A 12176-nucleotide genomic window follows, 5' to 3' on the forward strand; every position below is an offset into this window, starting at 1 on the left:
ATTTTAAACATTTCAAGTAATTTCTGTTGTTGCAAAGAGAAGCTCATATTCAGTTGTGGAATTTTCCTGAGTTTTCTTGTCTTTTTATGTGCGTATGACCTTCCTACTATCAAGTACTTTGTTCCAGTAATGTTCACAGTGACCAAAAAATACAGATGCTATGCATAAAACCTCAGTGGGTTTTTTATTTTCATCAGAAATGGCAAATTTATGAACTGAGCAACTCATAGTGCAAGAGATTGATTTTTTTTTTTTTTTTTTTTTTTAAAGTGCATGTAGCAGTATTTAATCTTCACGTTAACACTAACTTCTTTAATTGCAGTTCCTAAGAAATCACAGCTTAGGCTGTCACTCTTCTCAGTTGTGGTTCTAGAAACTTTTGAACTTTGGCTCCATTTCACTCAAATGTGAAAGAAAGGTGGCTTTTTTAATATGTTTTGCGAATTGCATGAATAGCAGTACTGCTTTTTCCTGTGTAGTCACCATTGTAGATACATCACTAGAGAATGACAAGTAGAACTTTGTTTTTATCAGTTTTAAGCGGTGGCAGCTAGCTAGTTTGTATTAGAGAATATGATCTTTTGCTTGGTCAGATAGAAGGGAAACATGGGAAGTAGCTGGGTGCATGAAAAGAGCTCTGTGTGTAAAGGAGATGCTTGTAAGCTGGGGGGGGCAAGGGTACTGTGATGACGGGAGAGGTATTAGGCAGGCTGTTGAGGTTTTGAAAAATGTAGTGAGAAGAACTAAGACTGTTAAAACAGTATAAATTGACCCCAGAACAGAGGCTATTTTGCAAACAGTTCCTATTTGCAATTGAATGAAATGCTCTGTTTACAAAATATCTTAAATTGGTGTTTCTACTGAGCTAGTCAAGGATGTGGGATATGACTGACCCGTCTTTTCAACTTTGCTTCCAATTTCCTTTCCTTAACTCAGAACTCCCAAGAATTACATATGAGTAACCGTTAGATCACACTCAATATCAATTTGAGACCTATTTATATTCTAGAACTTGATAGGGAACAATATGCTTCATTAGTGTTCTTAAAAGTAGAAACAAATTCTGCCCTGCTAGGGGAGAGCTCCATAACTTTTTCTCATAGTACTTACGGCTTTTGCAGAGGTCATCAAGAGGGCTGCCATACTTGAACACTGACTGGAACCATTTATTCTGCCCACATGAAATTAAAAAAAGTATATTGGCAGCTTCTGTTTGAGGAGAGTTAAACATAGCAGTACAGAAAACATTATTTCAGCGAGTCACCTAGAGTTCTCTTCCATAGCGGGTACCTTACTTTACTAACTTAATTCTTTTTCTTTTACTTTTTCAAATGATAAGGTGAAGTTATGAGTTGCCTACTTAGGGTGTTTGGAGGTAATTTAAAGAAAACTGCTTCAGTTTAATGTTGCTTGTGTGGATTTACATGTTATGATGAGTGGCCATCAGGATACTGCCTAAATGGTTTGAGGGTGTCTTTACTTGGAATTAATATGCTTCATTGTCTTGAATTTGCAGAGCTTCTGCCATAGGTATCTACCGGTATGTGGAGTTCTCCATAGATCTGTATAGCATTATTTCTGTATTAATATCTGAAACTTGTGCTTGCTATGTGTAGTTCTGTGATCCTTATATAATTAGAAGTACTAGCTTTGTTCATGATGGTTGTATTATTATCCACTAGACTTGTGTAAGTATAGCAAAAAGAGTACTTCAGAAACAAGTGTCTCTTTATTTATGGTTCAGTGTTGTTCATGTTCTGTTCTTCCATTGATGTTTTTTCTGTTTCAGGGATTTTAGATTTTCTGAACAGAAAAGAAACGGATGGCAACTCTACAGTATTTTGTAATCTAACATGTGAACACATGTAGTCCTGACATTGTCCTTTTTGAACCCCAAAGCCTACTAAGGGGCTTGCAAGCTGCTTGGAAAGAAACGGGCAGAACATCAGCTATCCAAGCTAAGACTGTTTTTTGCTCATTGTGACTCTGCACCAAGGAGGGGGAGGAGATTACTTCTTACTTTCAGGTTGGAACAATGGCAAAATATCATTATTTTTCTTTGACTTGACAGTCTGCCAGCTTAAGTCCTTGAAACTTGTAACTTTCCCTGTGTTTTAGCAGGACTCATCAAGCCAACTCAGCATTTTATTTTTGAAGTAAACGTTTTCAGTGGCTGGACTTTCAACATAAATGTTCAAAGCAGCAGCTTAAATAGTCCTAATCTCTCTCTTCGCAGCCAGAGCCACGCAGTTGATTAATATACAGGCTTCAAACTGAAATTTCTCTTCAAAGTAGCCATCTAAGGTCTTAATATTGTGAGCAGAACAAATCAGTGCTGCTGTGGAGGGAAGCAGTCTTGCCCTCCTGCTGCTTCCTCCCTCCTCATCCGCTCTTCCCTTGTGTTAACATGAATGTTTATACAGAAGTCATAAATCAGATGGAGTAAATGATTGAGACTTTTTCTGAGAATTCATTTTAGTCTGGATCAGTTCCTTGAGCTGGTTGACTGAGCAGCCATATGGTGTGCAGACCACCTCCTGCCCCAGCACAGGTGGCCAGGAAGAGACTGACGCCATTTCTTTTGGTTGCAGTGCTGACTTATGCCAATTTTATGTGTTGTTGGAATTACAGCTCAGTATCCTTTACCTCTTCTTGGCAGGTTTGAGTTTTGATTTGGGGGTTCAGACCTTCAGATTCTTCTCCCTACACAATTGCATTTCCAAATTATCAGAGCCTGGTAGGAAAAAAACAGTAGTACTTTGCCCTAATAAGGCTTTCCTGAACACTTGAGACACTTGGCCCTTTTACCTTGTCTAGTTCAAAAAATAACAGCCACCTCTTCCTTCCAGCCCTCTAAATCAGTTCTTCAAACTGTCTGCAGTGAGCACATTTTTTTGTGTGTGTAGAAAAATGCATAGTTTTACTTAAGCCAACATATTCCTTGTTTTTTAAGAAATGTTGTCTTTAGTATTACAGTAGTAATTCATTACTTCTGGAATGTGTATTAGAAGGGAGGAAATTGCTTTGTAATCAATCCTTAGTATTGCCCGTTCTTCCTTCCTCAAGTGGGTTACTTTGAACAGTAGGTATTTGCCAGCCTTATTCATTTTGACTGAATAAGGTTAAGGAGTGCTTATGTGAGCAGCTTTGTTAGTGCATCCCTAGGAGCAGTAGCCTATAGCAGGCATTTGGTAATGTGCAAATAGGACATTAATGTCTTCAGCAAGCATACCTTAATGGAAGCAAACATCTTTAATAATGGAGTTTCTCATCACTGCTTAGTGAATCATTTTAAAGTAAGGAACAATCCAAATAGAAGCGTAGTCTCCCTCCATTCCTTTTACTTCTACCTCCGTGGTCCAAGGTGTTGTGCCCCAGTGTCACTGAGTGTGTTAGCCTGCTTGCCTGTGTAGGCTTATGCCAGCATTGAACCAGTGTGCAAGGAGCAGAGACACTGTGATTTCTCTTCCTCCCTTCTTGCCTCCCCTTTCAGGTTATTGGTTTTTTGACTTGTAAGAACTGTCTGGTTTTGTTTTCCTTCAATGGTTTGTCCTTGTTATCTTTCAATGTTTTGAAGCTATCATCCTGTTGAAAATACCAAAACAAAGAATCTTGTAGATTCTTGTTTTTGAAATAATCACACTACACCTGTTTTGTAATGTCATACATCATGCAGTGTATCAGCTTTTGTGAAGATGGTACATTTTTAGGAGTTTAATATTTTGAATGTAATTTACCATCTAAACTGATTTTTTTAAATTGGGTAACACTGTGAGAGTGAAACAAATGTATTATCTTTAGGACAGAGCGCAACCTTGGCTTTGAATGTTCCTCCTAGGAAGTCACAGGCGGAAAGCTCTGGCTAGATCTTGTGACACTTCTGGAAAGAGCAGTCTGAGTTTTCACAGTAATCTATTAATATGTGGTATTTCAGGATTGTAACTGTTGCCTTGATTTAAATAGTATTACATGAATGGTTTTCCTAGCTCTCTTTGTAGTTTCATCATTTTTACACTCAGAATACTTGAAGAATACACTCAGGCAAACTTCATGGCTTTGAATGTCTTTAAATTTACTGCAAAGGGGAATATAGTGTTAAGATACTACTGCTCATTTCTTCTGTAATCCCTGTAGAGTGCTTACTACCTGCTATTTTTTTTTAACCAGTTTAAAGTAGATAGAAGTAATTTTTAGTTGAAAAGAGGTTGTTTTAGGAACATTAGTATGACTTTTCCTTTTCTTTAGAAAAATCTACAAACTGATGAATTCAGTTTGTGGATTTTGGTGGAACTAAATTTATTTAGGCTAAAATAACCACTGGCAATGCTTCTTCATAAAACCGTGATGGCTTTAGGGCCAGTTCAGAAGTAATTTGTATTTTGTCAACGTTAGCAAGAAATTTGTGAAACCACACATCTGTTGCACATTGATTTAAACTAATTTAAAATTACTAGTTTGAATATTAAATACTTTACCAATGACTCAAGTTTTATTCTAACATAAGGCTGAGAAGTTTAACTGAGCCAGGCACCCAAATTCAAGAAACTGTTTTTCATTAGCGAAGAATGGTTCCTAAAGCAACCACTCCCTCCTGGAGCCACCGGACAGCTTGGCCAGCAGGCTGTGTCAGCTGGCTAGCAATGGTGATGAGAGAGGTGGTACATTGACTGTTCATGTTTCTGAGCAGAACTGAGGAACAACAGTGGTATATAAAGTTAAGATAAGTACCGTTAAGCATGAGATTTCAGGATAAGCTTCTGTGTCCTTTTTGTATTTTTAATGAGTTAAAATGGTTAGTATGCAGCCCCTTTGCCACCTGTCCCCAGTTAAACAGCATTACTGGTTTTATTTGGAATGCAGTTATGTCTTCAGAGGCCTGAATGACCTAATGTTTTAAGTAAGGCTTTATGGAAAATTGTATAGCCCTTATTCTAGCAACTTTACCTTTCGTTTGCTCTGTTAAGGCCTTGCTCTGGACCAATTATAGTAGGTTTTACTGTCTTGTGTTTGTAGACTTGCTAGGAACATATGGGAGAAAAAAGAAATGGGTGTAAATGTTAAAGTTCCAAAGAACTTTACTTTTGCTTTAATCTTTGTTTTGTACTAAGATTTTGTACTTGTAACTCTGTTGTTCTCTGGAAAGTTTACTTTTATGGAATCTTTCAATAGTAGTGGTATGGCCTAACTTTTAAAAATGCTTCAGCAATTTTAGTGCTTCCAGAGGTGAATGGAAAGTAATAATGTTTAATACTTTTCTGACATTACTCTGGAGTTTCTGCCTAGGAATATTAACTTTTACTATTCACCTAGTGCTTGCTCAACCCTATAGTTTTTTATTCCAGTAAATATGCATCATACTTGAATATTTTTCTTCCTGTTCTGCATGTAAAGCTTTAACATAAGTTCCCAATGTTTTCTGTTAACTCTTCTTGCTGTCCTGGGCTTGGTTCTAGTGTGGAAAAGCAAATTATTGTCCTCTGTCCTGTTACTGTTAAACTTCTGACAGTGGTGCGAGCATACTAAATCCCTTACCTCCTCTTGGATTTCTGAAAAACAATGATGATTATTTTAGGGAAGTGCTGACCTACTCTTCTAATAAAGAACTTGTCTTGTATTCCACTTACTTTCCCATTTTTAGAATCATGGTTCATATTCCTCTTGCTTCACAATCATATAACATCCTTGTGGCAAGTACAGCAGTTGCTTACCTGGAAAAGTAATATTAGAAAAGTGTGTATTTTTAGCTGCCTTTTGATGTGATGTAGCAGCTGGAAACAAGGAGGAGAGGCAGCATGAGGTGATCTAACATCACTGCCAACCACAACTTGGGAACCACTGCTTTGGGCTTGAGAACAAAATGTGGGGAAACCATTTTTACAGGCCTGAGTATGCCCTTTTTGTCTGGCATTTCAATGATTCAGATGCCATGGCTTCGCTCTTGGTTCTCAAAAGCCTCATTTGAGGGTCCTCCCTGGACTTTTAATTGGCAATTGTTGTTAATGGATGAAAAAAAGTTCTGTGAAGCTTTTTGTTTATGTTACTATGCATTAAAAATACATAATAAGCAGGCAGTTCCATGCACACATTTAAGATATAATTAGTCACTGGTTATCAAAGGGATATTTTACTAAAAGTAAATATCTAAATGAAAATATATTCTAACAACTAATAAAAGTACCGTTTTTCTCTTTGTAGTAATCATGTCCACAACTCGGAGAAGGAATCTAGCAAGTTCATGTTGAGGTATATTCTCAAGACAAGACAGAGATTCGTATGCTTTTCTGGGTAAGAAGGGTATCTATATTCTCTTGAGTGTGACAAAAAGTAGTTAACTTTTTAAATTTAACTTTTGAAGAAAAGTACAGTCTGTCAAGTCAGTACGGTGGGGGTTTTGTGGGTGGGGGATTTTCTTGTTTGTTTTTTCTTTGTTCTTGAAGCTTTCTGGGCAAGTGTAGAGAATTTTCCACCCATCTAACAGTCTAAAGACATTCTAGACTAATAGTGCAAAGGAAGAGCAATAATGAGCAATTTTAGAATAAAAGACACCAATGAATAGTGTATGACTGTTCGGTTAGAAAAGTAATTCCAGTTCATTGTTGCAAAGATGTGTACTGTTTCTAGCCTGATTTCCCAAGGGAATGGAGGTTATATACTCTCTCTTCCTTTTCCCTTCCCAAGAATTTTAAACATCTCTGTGACTAGGAAGAGAAAGAAATGTACAACTTGAGAGAAAAGTGGGTAGAAGTCATCCTTATATATACTGTGTTGACAGGCTGGCAGCCAGCAAACATATGCTGCCTCCTGGTCAGTGTGGATATTCTGAGACACTGCAAACAGCTATAATTATTGCGATGGCATGATACATGGTTGTATTGTTCCTACAAATCTGTACGTGATCTGACTTTATTAGTTCTGCTGCTCTTAGAGCTCCCCCGGTCTCCCAGCTTGGTCCAGAGAACTCCAGAAAAAACATATTTAGGAATTTTTTTTTTTTAAATCAGGAAGACATTCCTGTGTTGTTTGCTTACACACTTTTGCTTTTACGTATGCACAGAACTCTATAGCATCTTCTACGTGTAACGTTTCTCTGCAAGTGTCTTCCTCCTTCATAATTACTTGGGTGTTCTTCAGATTGTCATTAGCACTGTGTTCTGGGTAACTTGTACCAGTAATCTCCAGAGACTGTTAAGGCCTGATTTCCCCACCTTCCCGCCCTCCCCGCGCCGCCCCCCCCCCCCCCCCCCCCCCCGCATCCACACTAAATTCTGAAGAATTTATTTTATTTTTATTTTATGCAATTGGATGTAGATACCTAGCTTGCTGGGTTTGCTGAAATATCTGAGGAGGGGGTGGGGAAGAAAGCTTTCACTCCTTTTGCTTTCTGTTCCTATAACAGTTAGGTGTTTCATGTTCATTATCCTTTCATGATTCTCATGTAAGCTATACCTCTGAGTCTTCCCCAGTCTCAGTGGATTCTGCTATAAAGTCATGGGCTTACAGCTGTGCTTCTGTCTTAAGGGACTTCTAGACTGGATCGCTAGAGTATTGCTTACTTGTTTATCATCCACATTATTTCATGAGAGCATTCAATCACTGCTGCAGATTCCTTTCTAGCTGTGAACAGAAAAGAACTGCAGCAACAGGGGACTGTTGCTTCAAAATAATATCTTCCCAAAGAACAGATCAATTTCCAGTAAGAGTTAAATTAGATAAGATGACATGTTTTAGTCCTTTAAGTTTAGCGCTTCTCTCAGAACTTAATTAGATCTAATTTAGCTTGGCATTGCCTGACTTTTTTTAGTACAGAATTAGCCTGTTTCTCTCTGTCCTAGGGCAGTCCTGTGTTTTTGGCAGTCTTGTTCCAATTATCAAACTCGGTTGCTAAAGAAGTAGTTGCAGAATACACACTGCTAATGTTTTTATCTTTTTACAGTATCTTCATGATTCACTGTCATCGTGTTTCTGCTGCAGAGCTGCTTTCTTTTAAGTGCTCTTACTAAAGATAGAAAAGCTCCTTGGGCTTTTTCATTCTTTTATATCTTAAGTAATAAAGCCAGACAGTTGGGGATTTTTTTAGATGTTTCATATGTATGGCTTTTATTAATATATCATAGACTTCATAATTCTAAAATTCTGCTGATACCTTACTGCCTTTCCTTGTCTTTTGATGATTGCCTCATCTAAGAATGCTGAATGCCTTTTTTTCCCCTAAATTTCTATTTTTGTGCTAATTTTTTTTTAATCTTGTCAGTTGTAGCTTGGAATTTTTCTGACCTGCAGCTGGAGCTTTTCCTGTTAGATGGTGTATCTGGACATTTGCAGTGCACTTGTTGGATTTCACTAACTGCTCTCATAGTTTGGAGTGACTTGAATAGTTCTTTTTCAGGATCTGTTTTACTGCTGCTTATTGGAAGCTTATCAGGGAGTCATACCTTACATACGACTTATACATTCTTCCTAAAATGAAGAATTTTAGACTGCATATTTCCTGTCCATCAAATACAGCTATGCAGACCTACCTATGTGCTACAGAAAAATGGGAGGGCCTGCTTGTATATAAAATGTTTGTAATTTTCCGAACATTTTCTTCATGGTGATTTTTCTAAATACCAAAATGGTGTGATGCATGTCACTTTCACATAACCATACAAACACTAGGGCACTTTTTCAAATGTAGTGTGTTTAATTAACAGTTGTCTTGTGTCTGTAACTTAATTGATAACTGAAGATGTATCCTAATTTTTTTTAAACTGTATTTTAATATTTCTTCTCCTCTTGAATTTAGATAACGTAATCCATGGATAAAGTGGGAAAGATGTGGAACAATTTCAAATACAGGTGCCAGAATCTTTTCAGTCATGAGGGTGGAAGCCAAAGTGAAAATGTAGTTCTGAACTCCAGTAGTTGCTCATCTGCTAAAGAGAAAGCTATCCAGATAACTGATTTGGCTCAACAGCAACCCAGCAGCCCTTTGAGAGAAAACATTGCCTTGCAATTAGGTTTAAGTCCTTCAAAGAATTCGGCAAGGCGGAACCAAAACTGTGTCACAGAAATTCCTCAGATTGTTGAAATAAGCATTGAGAAAGAGAATGACTCCTGTGTCACCACAGGAGCTAGACTTGCTCGAAGGGATTCTTACTCTCGGCATGCTCCTTGGGGTGGGAAGAAGAAGCATTCCTGCTCTACCAAAACCCAGAGCTCCTTGGATACTGAAAAAAGGTTTGGCAGAACACGAAGTGGTTTGCAGAGGAGGGAGAGAAGGTACGGGGTGAGCTCTGTCCATGATATGGATGCAGTATCAAACAGGACAGTAGGTAGCCGTTCTCTGCGACAACGTCTACAAGATACTGTTGGGCTGTGTTTTCCCATGAGAACTTACAGCAAACAGTCCAAACCTCTCTTTTCTAACAAAAGAAAGATCCATCTCTCTGAACTAATGCTTGAGAAATGCCCCTTTCCTGCAGGCTCAGATCTGGCTCAGAAGTGGCACCTGATTAAACAACACACAGCGCCTGTGAGTCCTCATTCAACTTTTTTTGACACGTTTGATCCTTCCTTGGTTTCCACAGAAGATGAAGAAGACAGGCTCAGAGAGAGACGTAGACTTAGTATTGAAGAAGGGGTTGATCCCCCTCCCAATGCCCAAATACATACTTTTGAAGCTACAGCACAGGTTAATCCATTGTATAAACTGGGACCAAAGTTAGCCCCTGGTATGACTGAACTGACCGGGGACAAAAACATAACACCTCCAGGGAACTGTGACTCTGAAGAGGACACAACAACGCTTTGTCTGCAGTCACGCAGGCAGAAGCAGCGTCAGATGTCTGGAGAGAGCCATGGCCATATCAGCAGGCAGGGGGCTTGGAAAGTGCATACTCAAATTGATTACATCCATTGCCTTGTGCCAGACTTACTTCAGATCACAGGTAACCCATGTTACTGGGGTGTGATGGACCGCTATGAAGCAGAAGCACTTCTGGAGGGTAAACCCGAAGGCACTTTTTTGCTCAGGGATTCTGCGCAGGAGGACTACCTCTTCTCTGTGAGCTTCCGTCGTTATAACAGATCGCTACATGCACGCATTGAGCAGTGGAATCACAACTTTAGTTTCGATGCCCACGATCCCTGTGTGTTTCACTCCTCCACTGTTACAGGGCTTCTGGAACACTACAAAGACCCTAGCTCTTGCATGTTCTTTGAACCATTACTTACTGTATCTCTGAACAGGACTTTCCCCTTTAGTCTGCAGTATATCTGCCGGGCAGTAATCTGCAGGTGCACTACATATGACGGAATTGATGACCTTCCTCTACCCTCAATGTTGCAAGACTTTCTAAAGGAGTATCACTATAAACAAAAAGTCAGGGTGCGATGGCTGGAGCGGGAACCTATAAAAGCAAAGTAAACGGAAATCAGAATAAGCTTCTAGAATATGCTTTTTTGTGTGTGTTACAGTTTAACTGCAGCGAGCGCACCAACAACGTCTAGCTTTTCTGCAATACTCTATTTAAGCTGAGTGTTAGTATCCTGTCAGATGCTGCCTGCTGTTAATCAAACTAAGTTGTGATGCCTCTTGGAAACAATAAGCAGACACAATTCCGCACGTTTTTCATTAAGGCCTAATGAAAATATTTTTGCTAATCTCTAAATATTTTGTTTCCCTTTTATAGCTGTAGTAATTGGATGAAGAAACTATGAGGCATTTTCCATGGGGCATTCATGTAATGCTAATAAAGAAAGGCTTTATTAGAGGAGCATTTTTCCTAATATTTGAAGTATTTTTTTTAAATGATCTTCTTGAAAACTTTCCACTGCTCAAAGTACTAATTTAGCTCACAAACAAGTTTCCAAATACTAGTGACTATGAGTATTTTCTTTTAATGAAAAGCAGTTTGTTAGAAGCAGTCCATTAAGAGTTAATGGTGTTTTGATGCTAACAGATGAATCATGCTTTTCTCAGTGTATAAGGTTTCCTAATCATTAAGACTTGAATATGCCTGCTCAGTACTGTAATTCTATTTTAAACACTTGGAGATTTAAGTGGCATTGTTAGCAAAAGTAATACTGTCTTGGACAGTTAAATACCTTCCAGCGTGAATTACTAATTCAGTGGCAGGACACAGGATTAGATTATTGCCATGAAACAAAAGGTTGCATTTTTTCAGAAACGGAATTTGGTGGCCTGACTGCTAGTAACTTACAATGGAAGGTAATAGTTAAGAGAAAAAATGCTGAATTATTTAAAGTCATTTGATATTTTTATGGAGAAAATTACAAGTGGTTGAATTATTCTAATCAGAATACAAAATCTGACATATCTGAAATAAATGTCAGGTTTCAAAGGTACTGTTACACTTTATTTGTAAATATCTTTCCATTTGTGCTTTTAAAAATGTTTTAAAGTAATATGCACTGATTATAGTTTCAACAGATTACTTGGAAACAAGATTCTAAGTTCTGTTTGCTTATTTAATTGGAGATGGAACTTAAAATAGTTCTGTCTTAGACACTTTTGCACTAAAGTTTTGTTGGAATGCCCTGACCCCTGTTTAATGTTTTGTACCAATTATGAGTGCTCCCTAGTTTCTTTACCAGCTGCTACGCTATGTTATTACTTACTTCTCTATGGCAGTGACCTGTGTGAGGTAGGGAACATTTTGGCTGCAAGTACAATAAACGTTATTCTTGTATGCTACACTAACCCTTCTATTGATGTATTTTTCTGCTTGCTGTGCCTTGTTCTGGCTTTTTGTGCTAATAAAGTACAGTATGTTCAGTGTTATACTTGTAGATCTGCTCTGTTTTTATATATTCATGTAACTTGTAGCAGTTAACTGAATTTTTAATAGGCTTTTCTTAGTACTTAGTATAGGTAATGCACAAATACTGTGCAGTTGAATATTGGTTGTTCAGCACACCATATTCCTGGGTTTTGTTACATGCTTATCGGAAGCCTAACAGTGTACACCATTGAATAACGTTTCTGTAGTCACTGCAAAGTAATGGACTTTTCTGCAAGCATAGAGTATTTTACAGTTTTTGTAATGTAAAGGATAAATGCTAAGCAAAAGTATTCTAAAACATTATTGATCCCCTGTAATGGTTGCTGAAGGTGTTTCAGCTTGTTATATAGCTAACTGCTAAGCTTAATGTTTTGATACACCCCACTGAGT

The 12176-nt window shown here is 38.0% G+C and overlaps 1 protein-coding gene across 1 annotated transcript; it reads left to right on the top strand.

Moving 5' to 3' along the window:
- The first annotated feature begins 6265 nt into the window (after nt 1–6265).
- On the top strand, nt 6266–11797 carry SOCS5 (suppressor of cytokine signaling 5). Its single transcript, XM_059832849.1, has 2 exons — nt 6266–6285; nt 8786–11797. Exon 2 carries the CDS (start codon nt 8798–8800, stop codon nt 10406–10408), a length of 1611 nt encoding a protein of 536 aa, XP_059688832.1. The 5' UTR covers nt 6266–6285; nt 8786–8797; the 3' UTR covers nt 10409–11797.
- The last annotated feature ends 379 nt before the right edge of the window (nt 11798–12176 follow it).

The sequence above is a fragment of the Gavia stellata genome, chromosome 2, assembly GCF_030936135.1.
Source record: "Gavia stellata isolate bGavSte3 chromosome 2, bGavSte3.hap2, whole genome shotgun sequence".
In the NCBI taxonomy this organism is placed as follows: Eukaryota; Metazoa; Chordata; class Aves; order Gaviiformes; family Gaviidae; genus Gavia; species Gavia stellata.